The following is a 19559-nucleotide window of genomic DNA, read 5'->3' as shown; positions in this document are numbered from 1 at the left end:
GCCTGAGTGGGGATTTTAAATGAATAGTTGTGCATTACTACTTTGAATGTGTTTTTGGTCTTGCTTTCGTTTATCATTATTTTAGTGTGGGATTTGTTGGATCCTTTTTAGTATGTGTATACAGTTGTACCTCGACTTACGAACGTCTCCACTTGTGAATGTTTCAAGTTACAAATGGCTCTGTTCGCAAAATGTTGCTTCAACTTATGAATGGAGCCTCGACTTACGAACTAAAAAAAAGAAAACATTTCCTGCCTTTTTTTTTTTTTTACCTAAATTCATCTTAGGTCAAAAGAAGAAACTTTTTTAAAAAATTCTCCCCCTAGTGGTAGAGTACAGATTAACTGGCTTTGCATTAGTTCCTATGGGAACTACTGCCTCTACCTACAAACAGCGCCTCGACATATGAACAAAATACAGCCTGAATAGATTAAATGGTTTTCAGTGCATTCCTATGTGAAATCTTGCCTCGACTTACGAACTTTTCGACATACAAACACCGTTCCAATATGGATTAAGTGTGTAAGTCGAGATACCACTGTACTTACTGTTTTTAGTTTTAAATAATGTATTTTAATGATATGTTACATTAGGTCCTTTTTAAGGAGAATGATGAGGTAAAATATTTTAAATAAAATAAATACAAAATATAAATGTTATACTATATACCTTATATATAAAACAACAGCAATTAACAATAACATTTTGTCCCCATTTTATAGGTTTTGGACAAGCATATGGTTGTATTTGAAGGCTGTGGCAGGTATCTGCCTCTGTGGCCAAGTGCTTGACTGGTTACCTTTAAATGACATTTTGTCTAAGAAGCATAGAATTGATATAGAATGGTTAACACCTCACCATAGTTCCAAGATTATTCATTGAGCTCCATGTCTGAGGATCTAAATGTACACAACCAATCTGCTAGTATCACCACTGTGCACCTTGGTTCAATGAACCCCTTTTATTAACTACCCTTCAGATGAATTTGGTTCCAGTTCAATCACAATCAGGGACACACTGGGATGTTCTATTTGTTTGTGAATGTTTATTTTGTTTGTTAATTACGAACATTTATGTCCTGCTCAACTTAGTGGGACCAATTCTATGGGTGGTCTTTACAATATATGTCTCTCATAAAAGGTTAGTTACTCCAGAAATAGATTTTTAATGTAAATTTCAGATGTCTGTGAGTGTGATAATTTCCCTCCCTTCTGCCTGTTTTTCTTTCTCAGTGCAGACCTGAGACCAAATGGTGTATTTTACATTGATCAGCAGTGGTATATTAATTTTTTTAATGTTATTGTTTTAAAATGTTGCACACTAATTAGAAACTAGTGACATTACATATCACAGAAACTCAGAATAACTAGTTTTGATTGAAATTGATTAAGGAAAGTAAGAAACCAAAACAGAAATGGAATTCTTTCAACAATCCACACATCTTTTTCCTCAGGGCTGCTTACCAATGACCTGAGCCAAATTCCACTAAGTATTCAGACACTCTCCAAATGAATTCAATTGGAATGACTCTGGCCCCAAATATGTTTTCTTCACCATTCATTGTTACTCACAGAGCACAGTTATGTCTTCAGTTTTAAGTGAAGTGTTTTGTATGAATGCAAAATATTTTGGTTTCCTTTTTTCCAATGCAAAAAGGAAGAAGAAAAAAAGAGTTCCATTGCTGAAAGAACTGTACCAAATCAGACATAAATTGGAGGTTAATATTTGCTTGAACTCACATTCAAGGCCATGACAGGGGACTGTACACTCCTGCTTTTGTTGCTATACTCAGTAGCAATGGTGAGTGTGTGAATGGGGTAGGAAGAATCTTTCTTCCAGACATTTCATCTACAACATAATGCTGAAATCCCATTACATGAATTGCTTAAAGTATCCCAACTGCCTAATACAGTACTGTGTGTTGTACTATGTCTTTCTGGACAAATTCCATAATTCGAGTGGACCATGTCTGGTGGCTGAAATTAATAAGGGGAATACTGACTGGATGGGCTTTGGTCTGGTCGAGCTAAGTACCGCTTAAGGTCTTAAACAATAATAAATACTTAAAATAATTTACAACAGATTGGATATGTTTCAACTGTTAGGATCACCTATCTACTTTTGCTGTATACTGTATATTTAAAATGTACCAGCAGATGAAAAGATTCAATTTTTTTAAAAGGAGAAATCATGGACTACTAAGGTCTGTGCACTGACATCAGCCACTTCCCTCACTGAAGAGTGTTGACAGATTGTTTGAAGATCATTGCATCTCCAAGGGTGATGACAGGTGCAATTGAAGTTCTATTTGATGTATTATATTTACAATGACTTATTCACATATCCAAATCAATGTTTCCTGCGGGACAAAATAAGAGTCTCGCTGGATAAGACCCAAAGTCCATCTAGTCCAACCCATCATTTTCCAAAGTGGCTAATAAATACCAACAGGAAGCACATATAATGAACATAAGGGCAATAGACCTTTCTTTTGCTGCAGTTTCCCAGTAACTGGTATTCAGAAGCAACTGATCTTTAAGATGGCATATAGCTATCATGAATACTAGATGCTAACAGCCTTGCCCTGCACGAAGCTCTCTAATCTCTTTTTAAAGCCACAGATCTACATTGCTGAGTATCATCACATCTTGTGGAAAAGAATTATTATGCACAGTATGGAAAAAAAATACTTGCTTTTTCCATTCTGTATCCCCATACATCAAATGATGAATATTCAGGTTTGTGATAAGTTCTGTGGGTACTGATTTTGAGTGAAATGCATGATTAACAGCTGAAATAAAAATATTAGATTATCAAAAGAGAAATATTAAAACATTTTTCAAAAACACAAGGCTAGGCATGATAATAAATATATTGGTAAAAGCTACACAGGGGTACTAATTTAATAAAACAGACAGCCTAGATCACATTAATGAATCAAAGCACTCCCAGCCTACATTTTAAATTTTTAAAAAACCTTGTTGCTAATCTCAACTAATGTAAAACCTATGCCACCAAAACTAACTATAAATTCATTGGGGGGGGGGTTGCGGTGATTTAAAAAGAACAAAGATGAAATATTCTTGCTAAAATAAAAAAACATACATTTGGATCATTCATGTAAAAGTTTCATTTGAATTTCAGCTAGATTTCCATCTGATTTGTTTCATGATACCACTTTCTCTGTGGGACTGCTGGCACAAGGCAAAATTAAATGCATGGTATGTGGCTCTTTGTGGTTTTTCTCATGTAGAAATTTCAGAAAGAATATGAAATAGAAGTATATGCAGCTAATTCAAATTGGCTCACAGTGACAATAGTTTCTCTTTACCAAAGCTTTACTCAGGAAGGATGTAAGCTATTTTCTGATTGTCTGTTTTCTATAGTTTTCCTTCAGGTAAACTACTCAGAGGAAACTTAGTTCTATCATACTAAGACTCAGTTTATCTTATCTCTGGCTTGGTTCATAGGATTAAACTCATTATAGTTGAGACACAATTACAGAAACACTGAATTTAGAGTAAGAAAAGTCAAGAAAACAACAACCACAGCAAATCAGATGTCTCACATCTGATCTTAACAGTAATACCACATTGCCTTTCTGCCTCCTTAGTGTCTGTGAGGGAACACTGAAATGTCCCTGCAACCTATGATGATCAAGCGACTTCATTTAGTTTGGTATGTTTGTGCCTCTTTCCACCATTGCATGACAGCATTTAGGCATCCTGCTGTTTTTTCACCAAGCACACAGAATAAATCATATATGTAGTCCTGCAACAAATCCTATTAACGTTCCGAATTATTCTCGCTGCTGGTATTTTTGGCACAAGTTGCAGGAACCAAGTGTAAGTACTGTCCCAAAGCATGCCACAGAGTAAGACCTACAAGCCTCTGTATCTGAATACATGTCTTGATCTGATCACTTTGGTTTTTGATGGTGTGGTTTTTACACAGTAATGCTTCTTTCTTTTCATCATTGTGTTTTACTGTTGTTCCATTCATCTTCCATTCATCTTCAGTGTTGCTCTGTCTCAGATCATGAAGTATATAAATCTTGAAATAAATAAATGTTTCTGGCTAGAGAAACTGAGAGCAAAAAAATAAGGAGCCTTTAAGGGATGCAATTTCTACATGTAGTATCTTCAAGGGTGAGAGTTTTCTTGAGGTGCTCATGTTGACCTCTAAAATTTGAACCTGGCATAGGATGGTCACTTCCATATCAGTAAAAAGAGGATAAAAGAGGATGCAATTTTGCACAGAATTATTGTATAATTACTAACATAGAGTAGAAATGGGGGTTGTTGTTTAGTCGTTTAGTCGTATCCGACTTTTCATGACCCCATGGACCAGAGCACGCCAGGCCCTCCTGTCTTCCACTGCCTCCTGGATTTGGGTCAAATTCATGTTGGTCGCTTCGATGACACTGTCCAACCATCTCCTCCTCTGTCGTCCCCTTCTCCTCTTTCCTTCACACTTTCCTAACATCGGGGTCTTTTCTAGGGATTCTTCTCTTCTCATGAGATGGCCAAAGTATTGGAGCTTCAGTTTCAGAATTTAAAACATTTTGTATACAAATATGAATGTCCTTGCACAGGTGGCATTAACGAGGGTCCAACCCCATGGGGCTGGATCGTCCACTCACCGTTTCTACTAATGGCGCCACAGCGCGTGATCCACTCGCCACTCTTCGACCTTGCAGTGAATCTTGTCCTCCTGCCTCCTGCCAGGAGTGGCGAGTGGATTGCGCACTGGGGTGCCATTCGTAAAATCATGACGTCCATGTCCATGGCAGATTGGTGAGTGGACCATCCGGCTTCATGGGGTTGGACCCTCGTTAATGCCATCTGTGCGGGGATATTCATATATGAATACGAATACCTAATCTCTAACACACAGAGATGCAAATTTTGAAGTAATTAGTATGAATTAAATAGAAATAAGCTATATCTGACCATAGTGCATAAAACAGAGACAAGGGGACCTATGTGCCTGCTCAGTTTGCTGTACAGATATGGATGGCAACTTCAGAACCACTGCTGATCTCATGTCTTAGGACTCTTCATCTGTATTCTGCACTGTTATTGGGCAGCCTTTCAAAGAGAGATGCCTTCATACAGAGTTATGTCCACTGCAAACCTTTCACGCACAGGACTATTCTCTGTAAAGTAGTATACAGTGGTGCCTCACTTAACGAGCACACCGTAGAACAACGGATCCGCATAGCGAGGGGGTTTTTCGATCGCAACTGTGATCGCAAAGCGATGTCCTCTATGGCCGAAACTCGCATAGTGAAGGTCGGTAAGCATTTCGCTTACCGACCTTCGCTTTGCGACCCGCGGATCAGCTGTTCAGCGGCTCCAAAATGGCCACCGGAAGCCCCAAAATGGCCGCACACAGCGTTTTCGCGCCCTCGGTAAGCGAGGAGAGGGCGCAAAAATGGCTGCCGGCCATAGGAAAACATCGCTGAACGGTGAGTTTTCGGCCCATTTGGAACGGATTAAACGATGTTTAATGCGTTCCAATGGGTTTTCTTGATCCATTCAGCGATGTTTTCACATAGCGAGGGTTAATCCGGAATGGATTAACCTCGCTATGCGAGGCACCACTGTATATTTTACCCTGAATTAACAGAGCACATTTTTTTCCTATTATGCACTTTTGAGGGCTGGAAAGTAGTTTCCTGTTGATTAGAAAAGAATATCCACCTTCACTCTCTGAGTTAACATTACATTTTGCTGCTTTTTTAGAGTTGGAGGGATCTATCTGTTCCATAAGTTTTTGATACATATGTTACTGCTCTCTTTTGTGATATGTCATGCTCCATATTCTGTTTAAAGATAAGATGAATGGTGCCTGCTATCTAACCCATCTTAGCCCCACAATTTGAGGAATAAATGATATGAATTACCTCCATAATAAGACAATAAACTTGCTAACATTACAGTTATTTTTTAAGTGGGAGTTTAAAGAGAAATGTCATTATTGTTCATTCCAACACGGTCAGACTGAAATATCATTTGTAAACTTGAATCATTCCTTTGGTTACTTTCCAATTGTTGTACTGTAGTTAATAAGTTCAGATATGTGCAGCAGCGGGAGCATCTGTATCTTATCACATATAACTTTTCCTGATTATTCCTCAAAAGGCAGACTAAACATACAGTTTTGACATAATACAGCATCACATTTGTATTTCTGGTTTGCACAAATGCCTCTACCAGCTGAACTAATCTCCCTCCATGACCTCAAGGGAATCCAGTGGAAGAGCTTATGCTGTTAAAGGCCAGGAACAAACTCTTTCAATCCACATATTTGACAAATAACCCAAAATCTGCAAAAACATACCATTGTACAAGCTACATCCCTAATTTCTTAATTTAAGGATGAATACAATAATTGCAACCTCCAGCCCATGTTCGGTAAATTATGAATGTGTGTGCCGTATATCAGAGAGATAGACTAATCTTGCTACAGCCTCTTATTGCTCAAACCTATTCTTTTTCCCAAAGTTTGTATGGCTAGGTGGTAAAACCTTGAGGACGAGAAAATGTACAACTGCTGAGAGGTATTTTGGAGCCAGTATGTGGCAGTGGCAGTTATAGCGAAACTATAATTAAAGTAGGAACTTAGAAACCATGTGTTCTAATGCCTACATCCAAAGAGCTGTGTAGTCTACTGCCTCTGCCAGTGAATCTGTTTGGTCAATCATTCTCACTCACATCTCAACAGAAAAAAAACAACAAGCTTTCTGACATCTAGGGAAGACTTAGACATTAAAAGGTGATGAAGAAATGCTTTAAATAAATTAAATAAATTATGACATAAGCTTTCACAGACCAGAGCTCGCTTCCTTAGATGCATGAAATGATGCTTTAGCTGGCAGATTTTTATACATGCTTAAGAGTGGGCAGGAAATGCCAGCAATGACAAGGAAATGGAAAGACGAGTAATACTGACAGTGATAAGTGTGATAACAGCTGCAATTCACAAGACTGTTGTTTGGTCATCATACAGAAATCACTGTACTGGTGAGTTAATTAATACATGCAGTGTGCTTTTAAAAAACTGCTACTGTTCTAGAGCTGAATTTCTTGCTGAATTATACAGTGATTTAGCACTGAAATCTGTCTTTGAATTTCCTTTGTACAGCATTGGTATATTGAGGCTACAGACCAAAACCTGAAATGTGACCTCTCCCCACTTTATTTTGAACATTGTTTTGATGGTACACTTGTAGTTTTTATTGTTAATGTTCTTATATAGACTGGTTTGTTTGATCTAAATACAGTGTAGAAAGGCACTGCTGGCAAATGATGGCACATATCAGATTAGAATAGGTATATGAACACCTGATATTGTAGATCCCAATAATAGATCCTGTAATAGTGTTGTAGGAAAAGAGATAGAGACCAAATTAACCTCTTGGTCTGGTTCCAGTCTCTATAGCTTACCTGTCCTCTAGCTGGTAAGATTCTCCCCCCTTTTTTTGGGTCAGGGGATAATCTGCAACAGGGTGGGCACCCCCAGATGTTTGAGGGCAGCCCATGCCCAGCTCTGGATCTTGGAGGACCACTCCCACATTCTTCCTTTTTGTAAAAACTGAAAAAGCAACCTGTAATAGCCATATTCGCAATTAACACGGGGTACAGGGCACCAAGAGTGCTGGAGGAATCCAGAACACGTGGCAAAATTGCCTTGTAAAGGGCAAAAAGGACTTCTTGAGCCAAATTTGTTGGGAGTGGGGGGGGCAGCACACTTTGTCCACCCCAGGTAAGGGTAAAGGTTCCCCTTGACATTTAGTCCAGTCGTGTCTGACTCTAGGGCACAGTGCTCATTCCCATCTCCAAGCCGTAGAGCCAGCATTTGTCCATAGACAGTTTCTGTGGCCATGTGGCCAGCGCGACTTAGACACGGAGCGCCGTTACCTTCCCACTGTGGTGGTACTATTTATCTACTTGCCTTCGTACTGCTAGGTTGGCAGGAGCTGGGACGAGCAACGGGGGCTCACTCCGTCACGTGGATTCAATCTTATGACTGCTGGTCTTCTGACCTTGCAGCACAGAGGCTTCTGCAGTTTAACTCGCAGTGCCACCATGTCCCCAAGCCATAAGCAATTCAAGGTCTGCTGTGTATTGCCTATGTAAAGAAAGTGCCACTTGACACTCTCTGTAGTAATGGTTTTATAGGGGAACTGAGAAAAACGTCTTGGAGGCAGCAATAGGAAACTGACCTCTTTCTTTACTGTGTACATAAAATACTGGGGGATAAAGCTATTCATTGAATTTTTAAAAAGTTGGCAAAGAAAAAGGCAATTTATTTTGTACTAGATAGGACTCTTGGGATAGGGTCCTGAAAATTATGTTTCTGGCCGATAGCTACAGAGTTCACTTTCAGTGTATCTGAATGCTGGCCTTTTTCTAAAAAATTTGCTAATGCTTCTTGGAAATGAGAAAGGAGCTAGGAATTTACGTAACATTGCATTAATGGACTATAGGTGACTCAAAGCTGACCCACGAGTAAACAAGAACCACACTAGAGATTTCTATGGAGTCATATCTCCCAGTTTGTTTCTATTTGTTGTTCTCTTTTTGTGCCACATTGAATGGTTGGGGGCAGGGAGAAGGCACCTTAAGCCATGTAGGCTGTATGCTACCCATCTAGGCCCTGTGCTGCTGCCATGTTATGACTAAATTGTAAGCCAATATATTACAGGATAAGGCCCACATACCCCTGTTTTATACCTCTGCTTTGCATTTGAAAAGAATTTCAGGGTAGGCAACTTGAGAAGTAAAAAACTGATCTTATTTATAACCTTAGCACTTTTGCAGTAGATCCTATTAGAGATTTTAGATTATTAATAAGAACAACTAGACAACACATTTCTCCTATCTGTGAAATCCCAAACTTTGGATCAGTGTCCCATCTTGTGCAGTACAGGATTTTACCCATCACACCTCTTCACTCATGTATCTCTGGTTCTCAAACTCTAATGATACACTTGCTTATTCTCACATTTTGTTTTTATTCCTTTCTTGTGGGTTAAGTGTACGTTAAAACTAGTTGTTCAGCATTAACATTTCTACAAACAAATACACAGAACTGACTGGAAAAGCAACATTCTACAATTTTTAGTGAAGCAAACCAGTTTGGGCCAAATTCCTCAGACACTGTGGAAGGAAAAAATTAGAAAACTTAAGACACTGTACTCAAGACAAGTGTGAGCTATGATCAAAGCTGATCTTCAGTGCCCTCCTTGTTTCAGTCCTAGAATTCTGCAGAAGGAGTGGGGCCGCTTTTTGTTTTCTAATCTGAGCACGTAGTAAATGATGGGTTGGGAAAGCTCAATGGTGCCGCTCGGTGGATTTTTATTGCTAGTTCACATAAACAAAGAAACTGAGTTATTCAGAATCAGGGCACTTGTTTGTCAGGATTTCAAGCCTCTAATGGACAAATCTGTATTGCAGCATCTTGAAGAAAATCCTAGTTACTGCACTGTGAAAAACAAACAATCCTCTTGACTCTTTAAACCAAACTTTATTTCATCTACAGATGTTTCTTTCCACACGATTTGTAGACATAGATAACTCGCGCTCCAAATATGCCTGTAATGCTGATATCCAATTGTCAATAACAGAATTGTGTATATGCCTCACTGGTGTGTGTATGTGTGTATGTGCAGAGCCATTTAATCTGCATAATTTATTTTTATAGATGTCAAGGATGTTGACTGTAGCATAATTATAAGGCAATGAACTAGAGCCATTGTAGAAGTTTATTTTTACATGAAGGATGATAAAAAAAATTGCCAAATTCTGATTACAGTGAAACTGAGGGAGGGAATCCAGGGCCTTAATGATATTTCATAAAATAAGTGAGTTGAATATAAGTTGTACATGCTGGCGGAAAAAAAAGTAATCCCTGAGACAACAGGCTGAAGTTTCTGTTCTTAGCCTTAACATATATTTTGTTCTCTTTCCTTTATTAAGAATATCTGAATTTGAGCATAACAGGATTAAACAGGGGAAATTATAAATACTGTACCATTCTTGGAAAAAATGTTAATGTGCCTTATTATGTACTGTAGTTTTTTTTTATTTTTTGGCAGGGAGAGGGAAGGAAAGAAGAAGAAAGCCAAAGAGGGAAGAAAACAAGGAAACCAGTCAGGAAAACAGAGGCCAGGAATCCAGAAGGCAAAACAGAGAACAGGAAAACAAAAGTAAAATACGATCAAAGAAAAGAAGAACAGAGGATAAACAGCAAAAACTAGCATCCATTAGCACTACACCCTAATTGCCTTACACCACTGTTTAAGATTTTTGCTGCTGCTATCTCCACCAGGTCCCCGGAACTGGTGCTCCACAATACAGGCCACAAATGGACAATATTACCAGTTATACTTAAATCTTAAACAACATTCCAAATAATTGCTATTATATTCTTCATGCAGTCATGGTTTATTCAAGAGACTGACATGAGCCAAGAAAATAAACTTTGACTGGGATACTTCCAATCTGCTCTATTATATGCTTCCAAGCATCTCCAAGAGGCAATTAAAAAGTTTTGTACATAATTATCAATATGGTAATAAAGCATAGCAATATATTGAATGGCATTTGGAAAAAAAAACCCACCTTTTTCTCTTGTAAAATATTTTTTCCGATCTATTGTTTATGATGCAAGAGATATGCACATAATTTTATAAGCATTATGTACAAATAGGAAAGAGTGGCTGAAATCCTATTGCAAGAGAAGGCCCACTGAGCCAGTGGGGATTTGGTGCGTCAACTCCTTCATAGGTTCCATTAGTTCAAAGGTTTCTACTCCATGTGTGACTTGTAGCAAGTCATAACTGGAATAGAAATATTTGAATCAAAGGAGCTGACTCAATAAATCCCCACTGATTAAACAGGCCTACTATAGACCAACCAATGCTAAGCAACAGGATTTCAGGCAACGGAAATCTGTTTTTTCATACCCCACAGTCTGTCAGAACTAAGCTACCTGTATTTACCTGTATTTAATCCCAAATTCATGTGAGAAATACCTGAGTGAGTATCTCCATGGCTCTGAAAGCAAAGGGAGAAAAAGAAGTGGAAGCAACGGTAGACATGTTGGAGGCTCTTCCAAGGAATAAAGGCGCTTAGCTATGCAGCGCTCTTACCTGCAAGACAGCACAGTTCTTCTGGGCTACCTTATGATTATACAGCATGTGCTGTTCAATGCTTTTTGTAATTTTGTGTAACTTAAATCTTTTCGAATCTTCCAGACTGGCAAACTGTACTTGTAGAAAAAAAAAAAAGAGAAAACACTGAGTGAATAAAGAACAGAGCAAACTGACCGCAGAAACAGAAATTCATTTGCACTGATTCCCTACTACCACACTTTTAATGAAAAACTGTCACACGACCTGCTTTGTAAATAAAGGGATGTTGTTCTTTAGAAAGTTTCCTAATAAACTAAGACCAGTTTCCAGAATATTGGATGGTATTCAACTACTCTTGCCTACAGAATGATTTCCATCTGTGGAATGGGAAAAGTGACAATTTCCCCTCTTAACTACACCACAGCCACCAGGAAACCTTCAAGAGCAGATTTCATAAAGTTTAGGGATTGCTGGGAGAATAAAAGAGGGGAAGGCTGCATAGGGAAATCCACTATGTAATGTTGAATTTTATGTGTATGTGTAGCTGAAGTGTGGATGGTTAAACTTTGGAATGAGTTCTATAGCTCTGCTTTCAGCAAGGTCTTTATCCATAGCAAGTAATGGGTAAAGCTCCCTGCATTGTGGAGACAAATGTAATGACCTGCTAATTAATGCAAAACAAGATGCTTTTAAGGCATAGCTAGGTGGGGCAACTCAAAGAAATGGCAACTATAGCTCAAACTATAAAAGCTCAGTCCTACAGCCTGGTGAAACTTATCACAGAATATTTGTACTGTTGAATTTACACAGTTCACAGAAACAACTGGCACAGTGGTATAAATTCCATTTGTCTCACTTCTTGTAAATCCACTAAGTGTAGCTCACTAACTGAGCTACAGGTGGGAAAAATATCCCCAGTGTAAAGTCACCAAGAATGAGAAAAATTGGTTTCATGAAAAGCTGAACCACTCTAACTGCACTTTGTGAGAGGCAGTCTTTATTTTGCTTATCATTTACAACTAAATCTAAATTTTTCCTGAGGATTGAGACATATACTACCTTTTCATGAGGGTGATGTGGTAACAGCAGAAGTTGGCTGTGACTTAAGTGAGTTTTACAGTACTGTTTAAATATCGGCAACAATGGATTTTGTAGTCAACTTCAGATCTCTATGTAAATTGTTTTTTACTTCTAGCCAACAGACACATTTGACTTTAAAAGATCTTGCTTCAGTGGCTACTGCTAGAAAGCATAATAGCCATAAGCACATTATTTTCTTTCCTGTTTAGCACTTACTCTGCTATAGAGACCAACATAGCTTTGAGAACTATTAAGTTTTGGTGTCTATACTACTATAGACAATAAAAATTCTCTTCTTGTTAATTAACTTAGTTTCTACTGTCTTTTCTCTCTAAAATAGCAAGCTTGGATAATCTTTCATAGAACTGAATCTACAGTCACTCATGCCTCTATGCTTCCCTCTCAGCAGCCAATTTACATTGCTCACAGTTGGACTGGCAGCTAGGTGAAGAAGTGGTTGCCTTGGTGTGAAGTTATAATTATTAACATTAACAATTTCAGATGTGAAGTGCAAAAACTTTCCTTTACAAGCACTGTCTACTATCACATTGTCATTGCCCATGGCTGCATTTGTTAATTAAGTAGCAAGATATAGCAGAAGGCTCTACACTGTTGATTATTAATGCATGGCTTGGGTGCATAGAGGGAAAAAAAAACTCTGTTATCATCAAATTGGTGTTGTCAAAGAGTTCATCACTTTGTCCTACACAGCAGCATTGTCTAGAATGCCTGTGATTTCAAAATGGACATTTTAAAAGAAAAAAACTTTACCTTTCCAAAAAGACAGTTTGGAACTTTCTGGTGACTGGCAAAAAAACTGGTTGGACAGCCTGGATACAAGGTCAGAGACCAGAAATTCAAATCTTCATTGAGCCTCCCAAGGAAGGGGACAAATAAGATGACGTGCGGTATACATTTCTGATGGGTGTCTGTGTGTACGTGCCTTGTCACCTGTTCAGCCTTGGGCAAGCTGCATGATTCCAGAGGAACACCAGAATTATAGATTAGTAAATTACTTGAGTGTACATAATACCAAAAAAGCCCCAATAGGGTCACCTTGAGCTGGAATCAATTTGATAACACATAATTATTAATAAATGACTGCCAACAGTGTGTAATCTTAGACATTATTTATGGTGACTGTATGTATTAACTGGAGTGCCATTTCAGGAACATTTCACAAGATACTATTTCAGAGTGAAGCTCAGATTTCAACTGCCAATAAAAGATCGGTATCTACTCCTGTATGTTGATAGTTTGCTCAAGTGCTATACAGATGGTTAGGAGTAGAAATAAATATCTGATCAATACGATTCACATCCAGGCATCTGAAAAGAGGCCAACCGTACACAAAAACAATCATTGTTTAATGTAGAGAAACACAAACCTAACATTTACATCTGCAAATTCTTCATGGAATCCCATTAAAGCTTCTCTGAAATTACTGTAATTCCCCAAGGAAAATAGTTCTGATAATGAAAGTATAGCCGAATAGTTTTAATCAAAGGCAAAATAACAGATTCATACATATCAGTTCTGTCACATCATCTATACATTTATGGGAGTCACTTGCCTTATAAAAGATCACACAAATGGAACTGCCAGGGTTTTGTATTATCAGTACACAATAGTTCTGCATGAAAATCATATTGCAGGGGCATTATTTCATAAGAAAGTCAATTGGCCAATATTTCCACATAACCCTTTCTTAGACAGATAACGGTACATGTCATGCTAGAAATGACTTCAGTTCATTCTGCTGAGGGCTTCAAAGTAGCGACTTTACTAATTTATCTCAGTTGCAAGAGCTCCAAGCAGCCTGGGGTGTTGAATAAACAACAGGACATCCTAAATGTGCCCGGCTCCCAGCATTAGTATCCTCTGCCGCCATGTTCCCCTGGCGTGTGATTCCTGTCTCTGTACGCATGCATGAGGAATATAGGATCCTTCCATGACTTTCTTCCTTTCAAACAATACCTTTGCACTATTATTATCATGTTACCTTATTAGGGTGGTTTTGAATAAAAAGAGCTTAAGGATATAGGACAAAATGGCTACATACCACTAAAGGACTGGTTAATTGAGAGCAGTTCATTCCTGTCAATGCTAGAAATGAATTATTTATGATATTTAATTTGCCATAGTAAATGCATAGGAAAAGACCTAATTAAGGGTTTGGCATCCTATTGTGCCATCTACTACATATGTATGATGAGCCCTAATTAGTCCCACTGAACTCAGTGTAACAAAGAGACAGAGGACTCAGGTCTTGCCTGAAAATAAGCTCAAGAACAGCCACAGATTTTTTTTATTTTTAATTATAATTCTTATACCCAACAAAACACCATTGTCATGGTTACATGATGCACTATTACTTTTTTTAAAAAGAGCCCCAAAACATTCAGCAAATGGAGTAGCATCACAAATCTTGGATTCTTTAAAGAAAGAATCAATCAATCAATCAATCAATCTCAAGCACTTTATGCAACTGATCCTTCCTATCATGTTTTGATAACCTCAAGCTTTAGTATCAGCAGAGACACAAAGTGTTAACTAGCAGTCTACAGCCTCAAACTGCCTAGAGGAAGGTTTAAAGATGTATTTTTATATCTAAAGATTCTGTCCAAAGTTTTTTTTAATGGGGTTTTTTTTTGAGAGAGAGAGAGAGAAAATTTCAAAGCCATGCCAGAACCCCAGCATTTTTTTTGATGAGGAGAAAGCTGAAAATTGACAGGTAGAACGCAATAAATTTGATCTATTTGCAGGCATGTTTTTACACCTGATCATTTAAAAGGTAAAATAAATAAATTGTCTGCCGCACTGCATTCATTTGAATGCATCTTATAATCAAACTTACAATCACATCTTTGTTGTCCTTCTGCAAGCAGGTAAAGAATTTCTCTTCAGGCAGGCTTTCCCTTAATGACTGGCTGCCTGAGTGGGGTTTTTTAATGAATAGTTGCACCTTAGTGCTTTGAACATGTTTTTGGTGTTGCTTTTGTTTACTGTCTTTTATACTTGATGATTTTGCCATGATCTTTTATTACTGTTTTCCCATGTCTCGGTCTTCTAAATACTTGGCTGCAGTTTCCAATTAGTTTGATGACTGAACTAAGGTATACAGATTCTTTTAACAATTTCAAATTCTTTCTTTTCTTTAAATTTACATAACTCCTCTGAAGTCATGATTTTTATCTTCCTGTTTATGCACTTGATTCTTTTACTCTAATCATAAGTCATTTCAAGACATTGCTGCTTTCTGACAGCAATATGGTGTCACTTGCATATCTTAAATTATTGATGTTTCTTCCACCAGTTTCCATCTACTGTCATCTGAACCTAATCCAGCTTTCTGTATGATATATTCTACATACAGATTGAATAAGGGAATAAAATCCACCCTTATCTTACACCTCTGCCTATAGGAAATCATTCTGCCTCTCCATATTCTGTCCAAAGAGTAGCTTCATGTCCACAACACAAGTTATGCATCAGGACCATCGAGCGCTGAGGCATGCCCATTTTTCAGAACAATCCATTATTCCTCAAAACCCACACAGTCAAAGGCTTAGTTGCTGTAGTTTATAGAGCACAGACTGGACACAAGCTGAATAGGAGCCAATAGTGTGACGTGGCTGCAAAAAAGGCAAACACTATTTCGGCTGCATTAACAGAAGTATAGTTTCCAAATCCCCTGAAGTACCAGTTCCTCTCTATTCAGAACTAACTAGGCCTCATCTTTCCCCTTCACAGATTGCTGCCTTGTCGTGGCACAGGGGCTTGAGTAATTCAGAGAAGCTATGGGCTATGCCGTGCAGGGACACCCAAGACAGACAGGTCATTGTGGAGAGTTCGAACTGAACGCGATCCACCTGGAGCAGGAACTGGCAAGCCACTCCAGTATCTTTGCCAAGAAAACTCCATGAAGAGAAACAAAAGGCTAAAAGATGTGACACTGGAAGGTCAGAAGGCGTCTAACATACTCCTGAGGAAGAGCGGAGGACAAGTACAAGTAGCTCGAGAGCTAATGAATGGTTGGGCCAAAGCTGAAAGGACGCTCAGCTGCGAATGCACCTGGAAGTGAATGGAAAGTCCGATGCTGCAAAGAAAAATACTGCATAGGAACCTTAAATGTAAAATCTATGAACCTTGGTAAGCTGGATGTGGTGAAACAGGAGATGGCAAGAATAAGCTGGATGTGGTGAAACAGGAGATGGCAAGAATAAACATTGACATCCTGGGCGTCAGTGAACTGAAATGGACAGGAATGGGCGAATTCAATTTAGACGATTATCAGATCTATTACTGTGGGCAAGAATCCCGTAGAAGAAATGGAGTAGCCCTCATAGTCAACAAAAGGCCTACTCCATAGCTGTACTGGGATACAATCTCAAAAATTTTAGAATGATTTCAAAACAGATCCAAGGCAGACCTTTCAACATCAGAGTCATTCAAGTTTATGCACCAATCACCAATGCTGAAGAGGCTGAAATTGACCAATTCTATGAAGAATTACAACACCTTCTAGAACTGACACCAAAGAAAGATGTTCTTCTCATTCTAGGGGACTGGAATGCTAAAGTAAGATAAAAGGAACAACAGGTAAGTTTGGCCTTGGAGTTCAAAACAAAGCAGGGCAAAGGCTAATAGAGTTTTGTCAAGAGAACAAGCTGGTCATCACAAACACTCTTTTCCAACAACACAAGAGGCGAATTTACACATGGACACCACCAGATGAGCAATACCAAAATCCGATTTATTATGTTCTCTGCAGCCAAAGATGGAGAAACTCTATGCAGTCAGCAAAAACAAGACCTGGAGCTGATTGTGGCTCTATCATCAGCTTCTTATAGCAAAATTCAAGCTTGAACTGAAGAAAGTAGGAAAAACCACTGGGCTAGTCAGGTATAATCTAAACCATATCCCTTATGAATACACAGTGGAAGTGAAGAACAGATTTAAGGAACTAGATTTGGTGGACAGAGTGCGTGAAGAACTACGGATGGAGGCTCGTAACATTGTACAGGAAGCAGCAACAAAAACCATCCCAAAGACAAGGAAATGCAAGAAAACAAACTGGCTGTCCAATGAGGCCTTACAAATAGTAGAGAAGGGAAACAAAATGCAAGGGAGATAGGGAAAGTTACAGAAAATGGAATGCAGACTTCCAAAGAATAGCAAGGAGAGACAAGAGGGCCTTCTTAAATGAACAGTGCAAAGAAATAGAGGAAAAGAAGAGAAAGGGAAAAAACCAGATCTATTCAAGAAAATTGGAGATGTTAAAGGAACATTTTGTGCAAAGATGAACATGATAAAGGACAAAAATGGGAGGGACCTCACAGAAGCAGAAGACATTAAGAAGAGGTGGCAAGAATACACTGAGGAATTATACATAAAAGATCTGGATGTCCCAGACAACCCAGATAGTGTGGTTGCTGACCATGAGCCAGACATCCTGGAGTGTGAAGTAAAGTGGGCCTTAGAAAGCTTGGCTAACAAGGCCAGTGGAGGTGATGGCATGCCTGTTGAACTATTTAAAATCTTAAAAGATGCTACATTCAATATGTCAGCAAGTTTGGGAAAACTCAACAGTGGCCAGAGGATTGGAAAAGACCAGTCTACATCCTAATCCCATAGAAGGGCAATGCCAAAGAATGCTCCAGATACCATACAATTGCACTCATTTCACATTCTAGCAAGGTTATGCTCAAAATCCTACAAGGTAGGCTTCAGCAGTATGTGGACCAAGAACTCCCAGAAGTACAAGCTGAATTTCGAAGGGGCAGAGGAACTAGAGACCAAAGTACTAACATGCACTGGATTATGGAGAAAACCAGAGAGTTAAAAAAAAAACACAAATCTACCTCTGCTTCATTGACTACGCAAAAGCCTTTGACTGTGTGGACCACAACAAACTCTGGCTAGTTCTTAAAGAAACGGGAGTGCCTGACCACCTTATTTATTTCCTAAGAAATCTATATGTGGGACAGGAAGCAACAGTTAGAACTGGATATGGAACAACGATTGGTTCAAAATTGGGAAAGGTGTACGACAAGGCTGTATATTCTCTCCCTGCTTATTTAACTTATATGCAGAATACTTCATGTGAAAGGCAGGACTGGATGAATCCGAAGCTGGAATTAAGATTGCCAGAAGAAATATCAACAACCTCAGATATGCAGATGATACCACTCTGATGGCAGAAATTGAGGAAGAATTAAAGAGGAAGGCACACAAAATGGTCTGAAGCTCAACATCAAAAAAAAACTAAGATCATGGCCACTGGTCCCATCACCTCCTGACAAATAGAAGAGGAAGATATGGAGGCAGTGACAGATTTTACTTTCTCGGGCTTCATGATCACTGCAGATGGTGACAGCAGCCACAAAATTAAAAGACGCCTGCTTCTCGGGAGGAAAGTGACGACAAACCTCAACAGCATCTTAAAAAGCAAAGACATCACCTTACCAACAAAGGTCTGCATAGTCAAAGCGATGGTTTTTCCAGTAGCGATGTATGGACGTGAGAGCTGGACCATAAAGAAAGCTGACTGTCGAAGAAATGATGCTTTTGAATTGTGGTGCTGGAGACTCTTGAGTCCCCTGGACTGCAAGGAGAACAAACCTATCCATTCTAAAGGAAATCCACCCTGAGTGCTCACTGGAAGGACAGATCCTGAAGCTGAGGCTCCAATACTTTGGCCATCTCATGAGAAGAGAAGACTCTCTGGAAAAGACCTTGATGTTGGGAAAGTGTGAAGGCAAAGGGAGAAGGAGACGACACAGGACGAGATGGTTGGACAGTGTCATCGAAGGTACCAATATTTATTTATTTATTTATTTATTTATTTATTTATTTATTTATTTATTTATTTATTTATTTATTTATTTATTTATTTATTTATTTATTTATTTATACCCCGCCTATCTGGACTACCAGGCCACTCTAGGCGGCTTCCAATACAAAATCAGACAATAAAACACAGGTAAGTACATGATAATTCAGTAATAGCTACAATGAAATAAAGGATTGGGAAAAGTAAGAAAAATATAAAAAATCAAGAGTTGGCTGGAGGGAAGGCCTGAATGAACAACCATGTTTTCAATTGGGTTTTAAAGATGAATTTGACCAAACTCTGGGAGGCAGTGGAAGACAGGAGGGCTTGGCATGCTCTGGTCCATGAGGTCACAAAGTGTTGGACACAACTTAATGGCTAAACAACAAGAGGCCTCATCTTGAGTATTGTGTCCAGATGGATGCTGGCAAATAGAACAAGGTTAGAGGAGGAGAACAAAGAGGTGGACAAAATACTGCTCTCCAGATGTTGCTGTACTGT

At 38.7% G+C, this 19559-nt stretch overlaps 1 protein-coding gene across 2 annotated transcripts in view; it reads left to right on the top strand.

Annotated features, from left to right (window-relative positions):
- Positions 1 to 12530, top strand: part of RSPO3 (R-spondin 3) — an 83998-nt gene extending 71468 nt beyond the window's left edge. For both annotated transcript variants that reach the window (XM_072997004.2, XM_078383383.1), the window contains one exon: positions 10106 to 12530. In XM_072997004.2, coding sequence (XP_072853105.1) covers positions 10106 to 10290 — 185 coding nt within the window. In that variant the 3' untranslated portion in view covers positions 10291 to 12530. The remainder of the gene's footprint in view (positions 1 to 10105) is intronic.
- Positions 12531 to 19559: the final 7029 nt, after the last annotated feature.

This window comes from Pogona vitticeps, chromosome 1, assembly GCF_051106095.1.
Source record: "Pogona vitticeps strain Pit_001003342236 chromosome 1, PviZW2.1, whole genome shotgun sequence".
In the NCBI taxonomy this organism is placed as follows: domain Eukaryota; kingdom Metazoa; phylum Chordata; class Lepidosauria; order Squamata; family Agamidae; genus Pogona; species Pogona vitticeps.
The sequence above is the reverse complement of the archived record's forward strand: the minus strand, read 5'-3'. Positions and strand labels throughout refer to the sequence as shown.